The sequence below is a fragment of the Malurus melanocephalus genome, unplaced genomic scaffold, assembly GCF_030028575.1.
Source record: "Malurus melanocephalus ecotype Western Australia unplaced genomic scaffold, MMel_1.1 scaffold_251, whole genome shotgun sequence".
Taxonomy (NCBI): domain Eukaryota; kingdom Metazoa; phylum Chordata; class Aves; order Passeriformes; family Maluridae; genus Malurus; species Malurus melanocephalus.
This window is the reverse complement of record NW_026623483.1, coordinates 69,639-87,419: the sequence shown is the minus strand read 5'-3', so window position 1 is coordinate 87,419 and position 17,781 is coordinate 69,639. Positions and strand designations below refer to the sequence as shown.

The window sequence follows — 17,781 nt, the reverse complement described above, 5'->3', positions numbered from 1 at the left end:
CAGGGCACAGTTACGGGCAAAGGATTCCCAGGGTAGTGAAAGCTGCAGCTTCAGGACAGGGTCTGCCCTTCAAGGCTAAAGCAAGGTGAAAAATGACTCTGTCACCTCCTGATCAGCCCCTTCCCTGCACCACACAGCCACCTGCAGTTTGTTCTCAGAACCTACAGCCCAAGAGAGCAAAGAGAGGGCAGTGACAGAGTTGAATATGGGAGCAGTAGTTTGCCGGGAGGGAGATCACAAGAATCAGCTCTTTTTGGAGTAATCATGCTTAAGTCTTTCATATAAACCTCTCCAGCCCAATGACAGCTAGAAGGAAACTACCCCAGAGGATGGGTCCTTCTGCACTGCTCCCAAGAAGACAAGAGGAAATCTCCTGGCCCACACAGGGATATGAGCCCAAACCCGCTGTGCTGACCAACAGCACCTCCCTGCACCCACTCAGCTCCTGGGGGAGATGCCACCATGCCTGGGGCAGGATCCCTGAGCAACCACACATGCCACATGCATTGGTCAAGTRGGGAAAGGACCAAGGTGAAGCTTAGGTCTCCACATTAACTTCCCTTGACAGGATGTTGGAACACATGGCACAGACAGCCTGGGGCAGGCACAGGCTGACCCCAAGCRTGTGTGTTCTTCGGTGCTTTGCTCTGGCACCCCTCCTGCTCCCACAGCTGCTGTCCTGCTCATCATTCTCTGTGCCTCTCATACTCACCCCATGAGGTCTCGTTTGAGCCCAGCACCACACTGGAGCAAGGTTTACCTGAGCAGGAAACTCACCCATGACGACAGCACGGCTGCACAGAGAGCAGATCCCAGCGGTGCACCCTGCCATGCCGAGCTGCCCACGCTGCCTTTATAGGCACTGCACACACCCACGTGTGCTCACACTCAGCATCTGGACAGGCACAAGGAGGCACTTGCAGATTGCGACTCAAGCGGTTTCCAGATCTCATGACAGCACGACTGAGGGGAGGGAGGCACGTCCTTCCAGCCAGAAAAGTACAGAATTACCCCCTCCATGCTGAGGGATTGCAATTATTGACTGTCCCTACACAAACACTACATGTGAATTGYGCACTTGGAGCAAATTCTGGAAAGCCACGATCAAAGTGAAGTGGAGAGGCCCAGCTTTTTAAGGATATACAGAAACTAGCAAAATGTGACCAAGCATGATCTTGGAAAGTTGAGGACAGGCCCCCAAGAGAGGTGCTCACTCACTAACTCTTCACTGGCAGATTTTGGGGTCAGTCATTGGGCTGGAGCCAATGCACAGCAGCCAGAGCCACAGTGACCCCTGGCACCCCAGTCTGCATGCTCTGAGCAAAGGCTACAGGTAAAAAACAGGTGCCTGGGGTCCCTTTGCCACTGTCTTTCTCAACMCCCATCTTTGGCCTGGTGAGTCCCTGCAGATCCATCTTCAGCCCCAGAAATATTAATCAGGAGTTTCTCTGTCTACTGGATCAAATGCTCTCAGGACATATGCTTTGGGAGGGCTGTTCTTCCTGACAGAAGGTCTAGGAAGCTCTATCACACTTTCAAGTAAAATTTAGGAGGATAAAAATGTGGGCCTTCTAACTTCTGTGTTGGTTTCTGATCAAACTTTTTTTTCATGGCACAGCTTCACACCTGCTGTTCATAGCAATCCAGGGTTAAGCTGAGATTCACACCAAACTTTCCATACAGTGGGAATCAAACAATGCCACTWGCAGACCTTGATGGACAATGGCATCCAGACTTCTCCAAGATAAGAGATCCCTGGTAAGATATTCCTGGATTGACAGGATGAGAGAAAATAGCCTCGAGTTGCACCAGGAGAATTTTAGATTAGATATTAGGAAAAATTTCTTCATGGAAAAGGTTGTCAAGCACTGGAACAGGCTGCCCAGGGTAGTGGTAGAGTCACTATCCCTGGAAACATTCCAAAAACATGTAGATGTGATACTTGAGGACATAGTTTATTGGTGAACACAGTGATGCTGAGTTGACAGTTGGACTTACGGATCGTAGAGGTCTTTTCCAACTTTAACAATTCCATGATTCTATGATCAAGTTCCATCTGAACCCTTTGATATCACCCCWCTAACTTGGTGAGAGGTTGGGAGCCAAGGGTGACCTGAGAAGGCGATGTCTGTCACGCCAGGTCCAAAAACAGTGGAAAGGGCTGAGTATGGGCTCCAGGTGAGGCAAACTGTCAGCTGGATCCTGGATCATGGATGARGGGACACAGGGCAGAGGGCAGGGCTGGAATGTGCTACTGAAGGGACGGGACCAGAGCATCCAGGAAATAAACCATCCACAGAGTAAGTCTGAGATCCATCCAGAAAAAGGGGCAAAGAGGGGACTGGAGCCCAGGACTTGTGCCATGTGGCTCAGATGGGGACTGGGGGTCTAGGGCTGAGTTCAAACTGACCTCATGGGCTGTRGGGAAGGTCCTGGCTGGGACAGCCACGAGGGCCATGATATCTTAACCCTGAAARGGCAAATCTCCCCAGCTGGGCTGGCTGTGTGGGGCCCAGCAGAGAGATGTGAGGGCTGGGGAGGGGGATCTGCAGAGAATTGGAGACTCACAGGGCATCCAAAACCAGGAGACCTCTCTGTGCCTCTGGTTTGGCCTCAGCACCAAAGCAGTGACAACTTGAATGGGCTGTTTAGGATCACATCTGAGTCAGTTGTGAGCATCAAGGTATGGAGGTCCCACAACTTCCTTCTTCTTTTTTCAGTCTTTGAACACATTCAGGCTGAATTTATTTAAATCTAATTTCCCTTCCTTTTACTTGCATCTGTTGGCTCTCATGCTTCCCTGTGCACCTCCAAGGAGAGTTACAGAATCTCTGGGTGACAGTAATTTAGGTTGGGAGRSACTGGAGGCCRTCTGGTMCAAACCATGCTCAGGCAAGTCCTTGTCTGGTCAAGTCTTGAACACCTCTAAGAGGAGAGATCCCACAGCCTCTTTCTGGGCACCTGTTCCAGTATATTGACCAAGCTCATGTTAAAGAAAAGCCCTATATCTAACTTGAATTTCCATGTTCCAGCGTAGATCCATTGTTTCTCATTCCACCATCACGGACCTACTTGCAAATTTTGGCTCATGTTCTCTGTGTTCTCCCACAAGATGGTTGCTGTCAGCACCAGTACCCTTTCTGTGCCTGCTCTTCTCCAGGTGGAACAAGCCCAGTTCTCTCCAATTTCCCTGACATGTCCTGAGCTCCAGGACTCCAACCAGATTGGTGATCTCCTGTGGCCTCCAGACTTGCGCCAGTCTGTTTCTTGAAATGAAGAGTCCAAAGCAAGACGTGATCTCAGGAGCCTGACTGCACCTGYTCCTCACCCTCTCATGAGGTAGTTCTAGGCAGCCACAAGATCCCATCTCAGCCTTCTCTTCTCCAGGATGGACAAACCCATCTTTCTCAGCCTCTCCATATATGCCACGTACTCCTGCTTCAATTGTCCTGGTGCTCTTAGCAGAGCTGAAGCCACTGCTCTGCACAGGGGAGCCCCACACAGCCTCCATCCTCACCAGCCTCCCCACACCCCTGTCAGACCAAGGAAGGATTAAATACTGCTCTGGAAGTGTCCTACTGGAACAATCCCTTCCCTCACCCTCCTGGCTGCATTTTTCCAGATGCAGCCTGGGATGCAGCAACAAACAGATCTGTGGATTTTTCAGTATCAATAATTGATCAAGGCCAGATCGGACAGGGCTTGGAGCAACAGGATCTAGTGGAAGGTGTCCCTGCCCATGGCAGGGGGATAGAAGATTGTCTTTGAAGAAATCTTTCAACGCAAAACTTTCCAGAATTCTATGTTTCTATGAAACACACTGAACAGGATCTGGGCCCCAGGATAGAGCTGGGAGTTTGAAAAAATCCCCCTATGACCTTTCCCCTGTCTGCTTTTCTCATCCTAATCTTCACATGGGCTACAGACTCCTGGAAAAGCTGTCTGGAAGCTGTTGGAGAAGCTCTGCTGAGGTCAGTGCCTGCCCTTGCATAGACACAGCAGGGCAGGCACAGAACTGTTCATGACCAGGTGATCACACTGCAAGGACACAGACTGTGACAAAATGTCCAGCCTGTCCAGCCCATAGTGGGTGCTGGGCTATGGGAGCCCTCATGACTCAGAACACTGCAGGCATCCATCCCTGGGAAAAGGGAGRCCCTGCATTTTCTGTAGAACATCCATGGTGTAAGTACTCTTAGAGCAGAGGGGGCTTGAAGTGAGACCTTTTTACATSAGTGCACTTCACAATGCCCAAAATTCCCTTGTGATCGCTGCGAGGGCCCCCACGGTGCCCGGGGGACCACGGCAGGTGTTGTGCAAGGTGCAGAGTAGTGGTGGCTGGGCAGGGGTGTCAGGCAGCACTGGAGTGGCACTTTCTGAAGTTTGGTGCACRGTTTCCCAGGAACATTGGAGTACCTCTTCCCTGAAGGGTCTGTGGTGTCCCCAAGGTCCCCAAAGTCTGTTGGGCTCAATGTCGACTTTGAAGAGAGTGATTTAAGCCTGATGTTTGATTTCCATCCAGGAGGTGAAAGTCATCTGGTTATTTACTTACCAGTTGAGCTGTGTGGAGGTGCCCCAAAGAACGTCATTCCCTGGGGAAACCCTGCACTGTAGATGGTGGTTATTTCAACGCATTTGTGTATTGGTACCAAATTATTTGCTTTGCCTCTGAAGAAAGCTCTTCACCTGTGTGACATACAGACTTCATTGCCTGAGGACTGACCACTTGATGGTGAAGAGCAAATAAGCCCTAAGCCACTGGTCCTGTTGCCAACCYGAGGACAAGTGCTGAGGTTTGGGTTTCCTGCCTCCACCCCCTCACCTGCTCAGCCCTATAACTTTCAGGCTGGACACTCCTCCAGTCTAGGCCAGAACCACCCAGCTTTGTGCTCTGCAGAACTCCCACAGAGACTGCATGGGTGAGTGTAGTGTGGGATGGAGGGCATGGAATGGGATGGGATGGGATGGGATGGGATGGGATGGGATGGGATGGGATGGGATGGGATGGGATGGGATGTGGATCACACACCTCTGTGTGTGACTGCAGGTCACAGGGTATCTCAGCACTTTGTCTGCTATGGGGTCTGTCCTCCCCACATCCTGGATATCCCAGTTAGGAGTCCTTCGCACTGTCTGTGCCTGCTCTGTCTTGGGCTGGGAGATGGAGCAGGAGCCTGCATGTCCTGCTATTTCCAGGTTGTACCAGTTGTACTCCAGTCTGAAGTGCAACACAGACCATTTTACAAGCTTCATATTTACCAATCTTTGCCATTTTCAGCTCTCCAAGGAAAGTGTTCAATACTCTAGACTAGAAAAGGGATTTTTTTTAGATTTTCCTGCTGAATAAGTGATATTGAATARGTATGTAGATCTGGAGGTTGATGCTCAAAAGCACACTGTAATCCCTGGCAGGACAACCACAGGAGGTTGATCCTCCTTCTGCATCCCCTTCCTATCCAGACTTCTCATGACCAGTCATAGGGGAAGGGCTGGCAGTGGGGGGAGCATTTCTTCCTGGGGGCCTCAAGGAAAAACATCTTTAAACATGTCTCTAAACATATCAACACACTAAATGTTGTGTAGGAATTGAGAAGTAAATCAGTTGGACTGAAGTCCAACTTTTTGCTGTAAAACTGTAACCAGCATGAATGATTGGGACATCTCTGTCCATTCCCAGGAAAGGGTACTTGTCTCTAGGATGGCTGCAATTCCACCCAGTGGTTCCAGGCTGGCATCCATGATCATTTTCCTTCTCAGGCATCCCAGAGAACAGTGCCAAATCCAGGTACCCTGGAGCAATGCAATAGGTGTTGGCTCCGCTTGGTTTTGAACAGTGAGGGGTGCACATTGGTAATCTGCCAGGTGAACTGCATGTGTCTTATCAGGAACAGAGTTCTCCATGGGCAGGTATTTCCACAATGTCTCACTCTTCAGGAATCATTACAAACTTTCTGTTATTTTACTTAGGTTTAATGCTGCAAAGTGTGTGCTGGTTTTCCCTAGTGCTCTGAACCAGGGTAGACCAGATCAGCTGTCTACAACCTTGAAATAATAGCTACATAACCAATATAACCATACAAAAGGGCATAATTTGCCCCAGACAGGCTGTAACTCCTGAAGGTCTGTACTGCTTGCACACACATGGCCCTACCTGGGGCTTGTTCCCACTCAGACACCCAGGGGCTTASTGCCCACAGCCCCAAGGCAGTCCCACCTCAAACCACATCAATGTGTCATGGAAGCATGATGGGAAGAAAGGGGATTCCTCCCTCCATGCTCACCCTGTTCGTTATCTCTAGTCCTGAGTCTTGGATTTTATAAGGATTTCTCATTAGAGATACTTTGGATTTGAACAGCATTTTGGCACTTCTTCTGTCTCAAAAAACACTACAGCAGGTGCCACCACTAATGACTCCAGCTAATGAGTATATAACAGATATATATATATATATATAGAGAGAGAGAGAGAGAGATACACATATATATACATATATATACGTATACATATATATGTATATCTATGAGTATATAACAGCTCTATGTGACAGTACATAACAGCCCCATCTACATGAGGCTCATTGCTCCAAAGGGGAGCTCTACACAGAGTTTTATTTTCCTATTTTACTCTGAATGCGATTAGCGACTTTCTAATAGAAGAGTTATGATCACTTTCTTCCAACCTCTTCCCATTTCAGCTACCCAGTGCCTTTGTCTCCTGCTTTTGACCTGCCTGCTGGCCCTGGCAGCATCTTTCCCTGATGTTGACATAAGGAACTTGTACCTCCTCAATGGCACAATGGATGGTATTATGAACGCTCCCCCAGAGTCCTCCCAGCCCGGTAAGTACGGCTCTGTAACAGGAAGGGGCAAACAACGTCCTGCTCAGTCAGATCCTACACAACCTAYATCCTCACCAGCCTCACCACACCCCTGTCAGACCAAGGAAGGACTAAATACTGCTCTGAAAGTGTCTTACAGGAGCAAGGGGAACCTCAGGGTCCCCTTCTGCTTGCTGTCTGTCTCATCTCCTGCATGGCATGAAATACTTCCATCCATATTCTTAATAGCCCAAATCACACGATTCCAGGAGAAAGGACAATTTGATCTTATTGGCAGCAAGACCAAGCTCAGGGTATTGTGGGCCATTGGCTATTCCTTGGAGAAGCAGGGTAAAAGATGTTCACAGTCTGTTTTGAGGATATGGAGAACAGTCCCTACCTCTGGAAATCACAAGGTCAGTGGATCACAAAGTCCCTGAATTCAGGGGAAACCTCAATACAAAGAGAAACTGGATGAAGTTAATACAAAGAGTTTAAGCAGTGGCACTGGCACAGGGCAAGCTGATGGCACAGMGTAACCTGCAGGTACCAGGCTATGTTGGAGCAATGAAAAGGCCTTCAAGAAATGCTCCTGGGAAAAAAACAGGAGCTGTGGGTGGGATGTGGCACAACAGAAAGAGCTGGTTCCCTTCCAAGAGAGGAGGAAGCATGCTCTGCAGAAGAGATCAAGGTCTAAGTGGTGCTGGTTCCACATCACCTGTCAGGAAACTGCCAGCACAGGTAGCACTGTGACTGAGACAGGAGGCTTAAGCAAGAACTGCAAGTGTGAGAAAGAATGTGTGCTCTGGGCTTCACAATGCACTCAGGAATATGGTGTGATTTTGGGGTTGTCCTGTGCAGGGCCAGGAGTTGGACTTGATGACCCTTRTGGGTTCCTTCCAACTTGGGATAGTCTGTGATTCTGTAATCTCTCACCTACAGCACCAGTAGTGTGCTCTGAATGCGGCAGCAGCATGAATGCATGCTGGGTGAGCAGGGAGGCAKGCCAGAAAAGACAGGCCAGCATTCCAAAGCCTTGACTTGGAGAGGAGTGCTTCCAAAGGGGTGGGTTATGAAGGCAGAGAGGAGCAGGGGCAGACTGTGCCTTACAATATAAACATGAGTGAACAGCTTCATATGGCTGTAGTAAAAATAAATGCTATGGTAATAAATGCAAAGTCCTCCAGACCATGTCACATGAGTGTTTCCCACACCACACAGGCTCAGGCTGTAGAGAAAGTCAAAAGGAGTCAAAAAGAGAGTCAGTTATCAAAATTCAGAAAGTCAGAATTCTGGCAGACAGGCTGTGTCAGGAATGGGCTTATATAGAGTACAAGAGGCTTAAGTTAAACACTTCACAGGGGAGGGGGTAAGACAGTGCCAGCTGAGAGTGAAAGCAGGGAGCAGGTATTTGAAGATAGCAAGGAGCAGATATTTGAAGATGGCAGAGCAGCAGCTGCAGGGTTGTCTGTTTTAAAGAGGGCACRGGAATGGCTTTGTGATTCCATAAACCTGTGACTCGTCCCTGGTTCACAGCCATCAGTGGACACACAGATGTCTTTGCAAAAAAATTGCATTAACTCACTCTAAACCATCCTYTCTTCCAGCAACACCCTTCAAATTCCCTTTTGAGCAGAGATCTCTCCCAATTCCTGATACCTGGGCCAATTTTCACGAGTCTGCTCTCACTTTTCTTCCCCTCATTCTTTAGCCCCTCTTCTTCCCAAGTCCCTAACTGCTGCTGCTGCATTCTAACAACCCTCTTCCCAGTGTGGCCACCACCATTTGGGGTCTTTCCCCTATGCAGTGTGCCCAAATCTTTTTCACCAAGAAAGCATCAGCCTTACTCTAACACCACATAAATTCCCCCAAACTACCAGTTTACTGAGATCTGAAATCGGTAAATTCCTCTGGAATTAAGAACAATAACAGAAAAACTGGAATATCATCTGGAGAAGATTAAGCTCTCCTAGTAGGCATTTGAAGTCTTYTCTCCACACTCACTCCTGTCTCCTCTGTTAATTTAGATGATGGTGATGGACATGTCCGACTGGCCAGAGATATCGCCCACCACCCACCAGTGAGCCATGGTGAGTCTATGCATCTGCCCAGGAGATTTCACCATCATTGGGCTCACCAAGAGATCTCAGACAAGTTATTGATGTCTTATACATGCAGTGGCTCCTCCCAGGAATTACTGATTTTCTGATGGGCTGCAGAGGTGTCACAGCTCATAACCTCGAGGGGACTCTGCTACCAGCTGTGTCCTGGGCTCAGTACTTGATGAGGTGCTTTTGCATGGGGAATTTTCCAGATAAAGGTCCAAACTGGAAAGTGATGCTTCATTACTGGGAAGTGGTGATAAGTCATTTTCCTATTTTCACTACATAGCTGATGAGAAGACTGGGTCTGACCCAGTTAGTGAACTGGCTGGGCCAACATTAGCCCATAAGACCAAAGATAGGTCCTACCTGGGTGGGAACAACCAGTGACAGAGGTACTGGAAGTGGAGAAAGTCCCTTCCCAGCACTGTGCAGGTGCATTGAGCTGTTTGTTGTAAGAGGCATGGACACACTGGAGCATRGAAAGGCCATAAATCCAGCAAGTTGGGAAGTCTCTAAAGAGCTACTTAGGTAACCCCAGAGAACAACAATGACTTTGCCCTGCTGAGATCCCAAGGGCTGATTTAATTGAAAGAGATAAAGATTTCATGATCACCCTCTCTCTGGGGCTTCTGAGTTTACTGCAAAGCACTAACTTTGTCCCCCAGGTTTGCATTTGTCTGTGGTGATACATCAGCTGTATGACACAGGCAAATCACAGAGACTGAACTCATCCTGGCTTGAGGGCCCTCGGATGACGGCAATGCCTGGCTTGGTCTCACCAGACATTTTGGTAGCGTGCCCCCATCTGTTTCAATCCTGTCTTAGGAAGATGTGAAGCTCAATTCTTACATTGATAATGTCAAGATTTTTATTTACTCGTGTGAGCTCATGGTAAGAACACAGCATAGTGGGGTTTAAGAACCATCTCTTGTTTCCAGCCGCAGGTTGGCCCAAGGACTGCAGTGAGATYCCCCGTGGAAGCCACAGCGGTGTCTACATCATCCAGCCCAAAGGGCTCCACCACCTTGTGGTGTACTGCGAGATGAATGTGACCCACGGGGGCTGGACCGTCATCCAGAGGAACCAGAGAGACACACCCGTCACCTGGGCTGAGTCCTGGAGCACCTACAAGTTCGGCTTTGGGAACGTGCGCACCGAGTACTGGCTGGGCACCGAGTACATCCACCAAATTGCCAAGCAGAAAGTCTACCAGGTCAGGTTTGTCATCCAGGATTCTGCAGACAACTTCAACTTCGCAGACTACAACCTGTTCAGCGTGGAAGACGAGTCCCACGGCTACCGGCTGAGGCTGGGCTCCTACAAYGGGACAGCTGGGGATGCCATGACCTCAGACAACCCCAACAACATGCATGACAACATGAAATTCTCTACAAAAGATCGGGATCAGGACACCTACAGTAAGAACTGTGCCTACAGCTATGAGGGTGGGTGGTGGTACTCATCGTGTTAYTCTGTGCGGCTAAATTATAAGGGTGGCATGACATGGGGCAACCTGTGCAAGGGGAACTGCAAATCCTCTCTTATCCTCATCAAACCAGCTTCATACTGTTAGTGCTTCTTCCTCCTCCTGTCCACAGTAGAYGCTCTACAAAGGCTCTGTGTGGTCAAAGAGTGTGAGCCTCTCAGAGGCAGRGCAAGGAGCCCAAGGGTGGCAGGTTTTAATGAAATGCCACTTTACAATCCCCCACTCCAATCGCAGACTCCCCTCTGCTCAGCTCAATTCCCCTGTGCTTGCCAGTAATTCCCTGTTACTATGTTCATAATCAAGAACTAAAAAAATCAYTTATGAAATTTGTGGATTCCACATGTACCTTTCCTGTGGGACAAAGGCACTCAGCCCTGGAGTTACACCAGAGTTTCCTTGCCATCTCCAGAACTCTCAGAAAGCAGAAAAGCTGCATGCCCCAAATTTCCAGTGTCTGGTAAAGCATCCAATAAACATGCTTGCTTGAGCTCATTCTTCAGTAAAGACATCTGTTCTGTACCTCTGATGTTCTCCCCCGAGACCCAAGAAATCCCATGTCTGGTYCCAGGACTGGAGTCTTGAGGCTTATCATAGAATCACAGGCTGGTTTGGGTTGGAAGGGACCTTAAAGACCATCTCATTCCAACCCCCCTGCCACAGRCAGGGACACCTTCCACTAMACCATGTTRCTCAGCCCAGAGAGAGAAAGCCTTGAGTGCTTCTCATGGATGCAAAAAAAATGAAACCCAGTTAGACTGTGATAAAAGCCCTGTCATTTGCACGGGGGTGTGCACGTGGGAGAACTGATCCTACATCATCATCACRCTCACAGGCATGAGTCAGAAGCCGTGGCAATGTCCTGGTGCCAAGGTCCCKCTCCTGCTAGTAGGATGCACCTGTCAGGATTGCTCTGTGCTGCCTGGCTGTCTGCACTGCCGTGCTTTGATCCTGCAGAAACAGGATTTCAAAGCCATCCGTAGATCTGTCTGCTGTGATCGTGAAGCAATCAGCTTAAATGGAAGTAAAGGAGAAGTAGGCTAAGTGTTAGAAATGAGGAATTCTCCACTTGAATTAGGAGACCTAGTTACAGGAATGGGACCACCATATCCAAATTCTGGTGGATTAGATTTAGATGAACCTTTGCCAGGAAAAGTCCAGAGCGAGCTAATGTTGTGAGGCTGCAGGACAGGGTCCCTAAGAGGTCCTTTGTCCCATGATCATTTCAGTACTGCTAGGACAGACTATCAGAGAAGCACTTTGGTATTCATAAATCCTGTCTGGTTTTGTCCTGGAGCAGCACAGTAGCAGCCATGAGTTTCACTTCCAGGACCAATGGCTCAGGGAAAACCTACCCCTGGCCCACCAGCTGCAGAGTCCAATAGGCACAGGGAGCCATCCAGAGAGGTTTGAAAAATTAGAAAATGCTGAGAGAAATAAGCAGAGGGTCCAAGACAGAAAGGGCCTGACACTGCTCCAGGGAACAGGCTGCAGAACTGCAGAGGTGGGGGAGCACCTGCACCTGGGGACATCAGAGGAAAAAGTGAGCTCAGGRCTACTCCTACTGGAAGCATCTCTTGGGACTGACTTGACCCACTGAGAGCCTCCAGCACCAGGCACTGAGAGCCCCCCAGAACAGAGCATGAAGGACTGGTGGGGCCTCCACATACAACCTGTGCCTGCCTTGGAATGGGCATCCCATCATGGGGAGGGGATGCACAGGGCAGCTCCAGGTTGCATTTGCATTGGCTGGAAGAGTAACTCTCCTGTGTCTGGGGCAGAAGCTGATAGAGCCAGGAGACATGGCTGTTAGGGGGGGTCCCAGAATTTTTCTAGTAGGTTTCTGAATTCCTGCAAACATTTAGTGACCCTGTGGTGGCAGTTCCTGGTCCCAGTGGGACAGCGTTTCTGGGATGAAAGGGGCCACCCGTGACAGGGTGCCCCAGTGACAGGRTACCACAGGGCTCCCACCTGGCTGGGATGGGTAACAGGGCTCCAGGCTGTCACAGGGCGGCGCCGGGCAGTTACGGGCGAAACCGCGGTGGCGGCACGTGGGACTGTCACTGCGATGTGCGGGACGCGCACWGAGGGCTGCGGGCTGCACAGCGGGGTGCAGAGATGCACAGAGCGGGGCGGAGGATGGGTGCAGCAGGGAGCAGGCTGCGAACAGTGGGTGCATGATGTACAAGAGCGGGATGCAGRACGCACACAGTGGGGTGCAGAGTGCGCGCAGTGGGGTGCAGGTTGAGGGGAGCGGGGAGCAGTGTGCTCACAGAGGGTTCGGGGYGCGCCGGCTGCGCGGAGCGGGAGCAGCGCCTGTGTCCCCCGGCYCAGGGGCGGCGCGGTGCGGAACGGGAGCGCTCCGGGCTCCGCTGCGGCTCCTTTAAGACCGGCGTGGGTGGCGGGCGCGAGGCGGCGCGAGCGGTTCCCGGCGGCGCGGGCGGGGGGTCCCGGTCCCTGTCCCGATCCCGATCCCGATCCCGATCCCGATCCCGATCCCGATCCTGGCCCCGGCCCATGTCCCGACCCGCGGCGCCGCCCGGCTCCCCGCGCCGCCTCGGGGCGCTCAGCACGGCGCAGCTCCGGGCTCTGCTGCAGGACGAGCCCCGGCTGCAGCGCGCCGCCCGCCTCAGCAGGAAGGTACGGCCGGGGGTTTGGGGACGGGGGGATGGTGTCCCGCAGCCATGCAGGTGCATCCCGAGCCGTGCAGCCCTCGCTCCTTTGGGGCCGTCCCGGTCCGCAAGGTGGAGCCGCCAGCGGCCCGGGCATTGGCGCTGCGGGGCTGGGTATCCCCCGCCGGCCCCATCGCCCGCTGCCCTTATCTTGACACCCGTAATCCCGAGGGCTCTGGAGGAGCCGCAGAATCCACCGGCAGGGCGGGGGAACCTCCGCTCGGGCGTCCCGACCGCGGCTGCGCGGGGCTCCCGGTGCTGAAGCCTCTGGCCACCAAACCCGGAGCCACCAAATCCCATCCGCTGCCCCCGCATCCCCGAGATCTGGTGAGGCCCCGGCCCTCCGCCCGCCCTCCAGCCYGGTCTCGTTTTCCGCAGCCGGGATGAGCCCCGCGCTCTCCCGGGCTCGCTGCGGAAGCGGGTGCAGGTTATTCTTGAATCGCCTCGGCCCGATTTTAGCGTCTTCCCTGGGTCCCCCGAGTGCAGACGGTGTGTGCGCAGCGAGGGAAGGGTGCGTGTCCCTTCTGTGACATCCATGTCCTCTGCCGAGCCCTTTCCCTGCAGAGGGGCTGGGCAGCCAGCTAAGGTTTGCCATGGTCAGGTTGAGCCACCCTGCGTAGCTCGGCTCCAGCCGTTGCTTTTCCCCGGGATGCCCCCCCTTTCCAGGCAAAGCAGAGGGATGGAGACAGTGCAGAAATGGAGAGTTCGCCCTGGATGGACACCGATTGCCGCCCAGCAAGGTGCTGGATCTGACTGGTTCTGCCCATTTCTCATTGCTGACATGCATGGCCCCAATCCCATTCCCACAGTTCCAGAGTCTACAGCTGGAGCGGGAAATGTGTTTGGCTTCAAACTGCACCCAGGCCAGGGTGAATCTGTCCCTGCGCCCACGGCTGGAGGATGGGAAAGCTTCCCTGGCCATCAAGTACCAGGAGCTGCAGGAGATGCGAGAGGCTTGTTGGGACAAGCAGCAGCGCCTGGGTGAGTGGGTTGCAGCCTATGGGCTAGGGCAGAGCTTGGCACACCCAGAGCGACTCCTGTTAATATCAGGGTCCAGGTGGGCTCAGCATCTTTGAACCTACTCCAGGGAAATGGTCTGGCCATGATCAGGAGTGGTGGGAGATGTTCTCTGTGACAAAAGCTCATCCTTAGCTGGGAYCAATCATTGAATCACAGRATCATTTGGGTTGGAAGGCATCTTAAAGATCATCTCATTCCACCTTCTGCTGTGGGCAGGGACACCTTCCACTAGACCATGTTGCTCCAAGCCCAGTCAGACCTGGCCCTGAACAATTACAGGGATGAGGCACACACAGCTTCTGTGGGCAGCCTGTGCCAGGGTGAGATGAAAGCCGCGGTGTGCAGGTGGCTCCAGGGATGTGTTTGGGGGTGTTTCAGTTCAAGGAGGAAGGGAGCTGATGCTGGGGGATGGGAAAGACAGCAACCCCAGCAGTGGGGCCATCCAGGGGAAGGTTGGCAGCCCCATCCCCTTCTGACACACAGAGGCTTATCTGGAGAAGTGGAGCCCACAGAGCGCCTTGGGCCAGCTCCAAGCCAAGCTCGATGCCTCCGAAGCAGAGTCAGAGGTGAGTTAGCTGAGACCCCTGTGCTATTGTCCCTTCCTCACCAGGGCCATATGTCAGGGCCTGTGGAAGAGTCCGGGGGGTACTCCTGSTCCCACAGCTGTCTTGGCTTGATGCTGTCCCACTGCCATCCCACAGGCACAGATAAAGCAGTTCCTGGCCCAGGACCTGCCCCTCGAGACCTTTCTGGAGTCCTTCTGCCAAAGCCGCACGCGCTCCCACATCTGCCGGACACAGCTGGAGAAGCTGCAGGAACTGCTGCAGAAGGACCGTGTGCAGAAGGACCAGGTGGCCAGGGACCCTGTGGGCCCTGCAGGGTGCCCAGGTGCCCCGGCTAGCCTGGCACCAGCCTGCCTTGCCCCATTGCAGAGTGGAGCAGCCCCCAAAGCCTTTGATCTCTCTTACGGCTTTGTGCCTGCCTTGCTYATCCCCTCGGAGGCTGTTGTGCCCTTTCCCGTGCCAGCTGCACCYCCCAAGCACCATCTCCCAGCCCTGGGACAGCAGCTAGCATCTCCTGGCTCCGAAATTCCCAGCTTGGGCTCTCCCCTGCGTCTCGTTGGACACATCCCTGTGCTCAGTCCCCAGTCTGGCCGCAGGCAGCAGCAGCCAGAACACCAGAAGCAGGAGCCTCCACACCGGTAGCAAGGCAGGGATGGGGGATGTCCTTGCTCCTGTGCCTCTACAGGGGCTGTGCAGGAACACCATGGGCAGGTAGCATGAGGGGTGGGGGTTGGTGTAGGCACAGCTCCAAAAGGTCTGTGGGGCAGGCACAGGGGTGGGTGCTCACAGAGGGATGGAGGTATTTGCTTGGGTCAGGTGCCATGGGTGGGCAGGAGGTCCTAAATTTGGGGAGCTGCTGGGGGAAGTCTCTGCATCCACAGCAAGAGCAACAGTGACAGGAGATGGGGGTGGGTGGCTTGTAGGGATGTCAGTGGGGTTAGCTGGGAGGGACAGCAGGGAAAAGGTCATGGGAGCGCTGGGTGCCACATGGTTCCTAAATAAAGGCTCTTTCCGTGTTCTGTGTGTACTCTTTGCATACTGTGTCCCTTGGCTCTGGCTGTGAACAGCAGGATGGGACMSGCAGKGGGGAAAGGTTTACAAAGGGGTACTTGCCAGCTTTGGAGGTGACTGGCAGCCAAGGAGGGCCCTCCAGCCTGAGAAGCCCCCAGACCTTTCATTTGCACTTGGYTCAGGCCGTCACTTCCCTGGGGAAGTTGAGAGTTCTTGCAAGGGGTGCAGAGTCTGCCATGAGTGTGTGCTTCCCTCAAGAGAGGTGCCAGGAACCAGTTTGGCGCTGCACATGGGGAAGGCTTTTGGTGCTCAGAGATGCCTTGAGCCAGCAGCAAAGCCCTCACCCCATGCAGGGTTACACCCTGTGGCCAGCTGGGCTTGCTCATGGCTTGGCAGTCACTGGTCACATCAGCCTGTACTTGTGCCCACCTGTCCCATCCCCTCAGGGGCCATTGTGCCTTTGTCATTCCTTATTCACATCCCCAATTCCACCAGCCCTCACTGGAATAAAACCAGGAGCCCTGAGCTCTCACCCTGTTTCATCCCAGGCTCTTCTGTGCCTTTCCTTGATATCACACAGTGAATAGTGAGGACAGAGGGTGGTGTTCCCCATCCCCCAGGGGACAGCCTGGTTCTGCCAGCTGCAGCCTTCTGGGCACCCCTAGGCAGCCTGGGGTGCTTGTTCCCTGCTGTGGCATATCTGTTGTGCTGGTTTTAGCTTTTGGGTTGGTTTCAGACTCTTATTGTGCTTTCAGACCCTCTCTGGTTGTATTCTTTTCCTCCTTCCTTCCCAGTTGCCTGCCCAACCTGCATCTTGCCACTGGCACGCAGACTGCTTGGAAATCATCCCAAGCGGCAAAAGGCCCTGGCTCAGGCTACAAAATAACTTAAAATAAAAATCAGTAGCTAATCACCCTCCCCCACTGAGGGTACATGGCCTGATGCCAAACTTCAGCTCTCATTTATGGCTAATATTCCAGTATTACCAGCTAAAGCAGGTTTAAAACTAGGATAAATAGGGGACCAGCCACTGTGACTATTGGCATGTGAGGAGATGGTAGTCACTGGAATACGTGGGGTTTCACAAAGCACCTGCTGGTTTCCTAAGTCCCACTTTGGGCTCAGCCTGTCAATGAAAGGCCTGATTGCCAGTCAGGCTCTGTGCTCTGTGCTCCGAGCCCCAGCAATGCTGGTGGGCTTTCGCTGTCCTGCCACAGGAGATGAGGCACAACACTGAGACATGGGACAGTGCATGAGGAGCCAAGGCACCCAAAAACTAGTCAGGCTTCACCAGCGTGTCTCCCCAGGCAGTGCCTGCCTTGCACGACTCCCCAGGGCTGGGCAGCCCCAGGTTGTGTACATCTGTCACCAGCTCCAGGTCAAACTGCTCTGGACCCGAGCATGTACTGAGTCCCCACAGTGCCCCCATAAGTGTGGAGTCTCAGGCTGAGCAACTGCCTCTGCAGCCTGGGGAAGATGAGTGCGTCCCATGAGAGCTGCAGCACTAGAAGGGACAGTCTAAGCACCCAGGTAAGCTGTGCTGCCATGGCTCTGTTGGTCCAGAGGGGCCCTGCAGCACTCYGGGCACGCAGTCCTTTGGGAAGCTRCCAGGCCAGGWGAGCCCCTGCTCTGGGGAGATTCCTCTCACCCTAGAGCTGGTCCTGACCAGTTCAGAGCACACACTAGCTGGCCCAGGGTGGGTGGTTGGACCCTACAGATGTGATGATCCTGGCAGGGGTTATCTGTGCACCCTGGTGCACCCTGTATCCCTCAGGAYTGAGGGGTATCTGCCTGCCCAYTGCCACTGGCAGCTCCAGGCTCTTYAYAGGCCAGCTGGGACTGGGGACAAGRTTCTGCCCAGGGCRGGCAGGCACATTGGCTCACAGGCAGAAGCTGAYAGCAGGCAAAAAGGTGACCCCCTCTGCCCCTCCTATCTGCACAGGGCTCTCCCTGCCTGTCCCTGCCCTGCAGAATGAAGTCAAGGAGGGTAAGTTGCTCCTACTCAACCCAGGAAGGAGGAGGAGGGGCTGCCACCAGGTGTGCACCTGCATTCATTTCTGCTGTGCCAGGCGGCAGTCTGGGCCCAGCCCAGCCCTTCTGCCAGCTGGT

General features: G+C 52.9%; 3 protein-coding genes across 3 annotated transcripts in view; 2 read left to right on the top strand and 1 right to left on the bottom strand.

Annotated features, from left to right (window-relative positions):
• LOC130579027 (fibrinogen-like protein 1-like protein) overlaps positions 1–781 on the bottom strand; it is a 2,717-nt gene extending 1,936 nt beyond the window's left edge. Inside the window, exon 1 of the mRNA XM_057375514.1 lies at positions 778–781. Coding sequence (XP_057231497.1) covers positions 778–781 — 4 coding nt within the window. The remainder of the gene's footprint in view (positions 1–777) is intronic.
• A 4,134-nt stretch (positions 782–4,915) lies between these two features.
• On the top strand, positions 4,916–10,496 carry LOC130579026 (fibrinogen-like protein 1-like protein). The gene is made up of 4 exons (XM_057375513.1): positions 4,916–4,919; positions 6,696–6,839; positions 8,846–8,908; positions 9,868–10,496. The coding sequence occupies exons 1-4, from the start codon at positions 4,916–4,918 to the stop codon at positions 10,494–10,496; spliced, it is 840 nt and encodes a 279-aa protein (XP_057231496.1).
• Positions 10,497–12,545: 2,049 nt separating this feature from the next.
• VPS37D (VPS37D subunit of ESCRT-I) lies at positions 12,546–15,698 on the top strand. The gene is given in 6 exon segments (XM_057375502.1): positions 12,546–12,549; positions 12,656–12,733; positions 12,736–13,046; positions 13,888–14,059; positions 14,582–14,664; positions 14,800–15,698. Coding segments are annotated over 6 exon segments (1,152 nt in total). The 3' UTR covers positions 15,304–15,698.
• Positions 15,699–17,781: the final 2,083 nt, after the last annotated feature.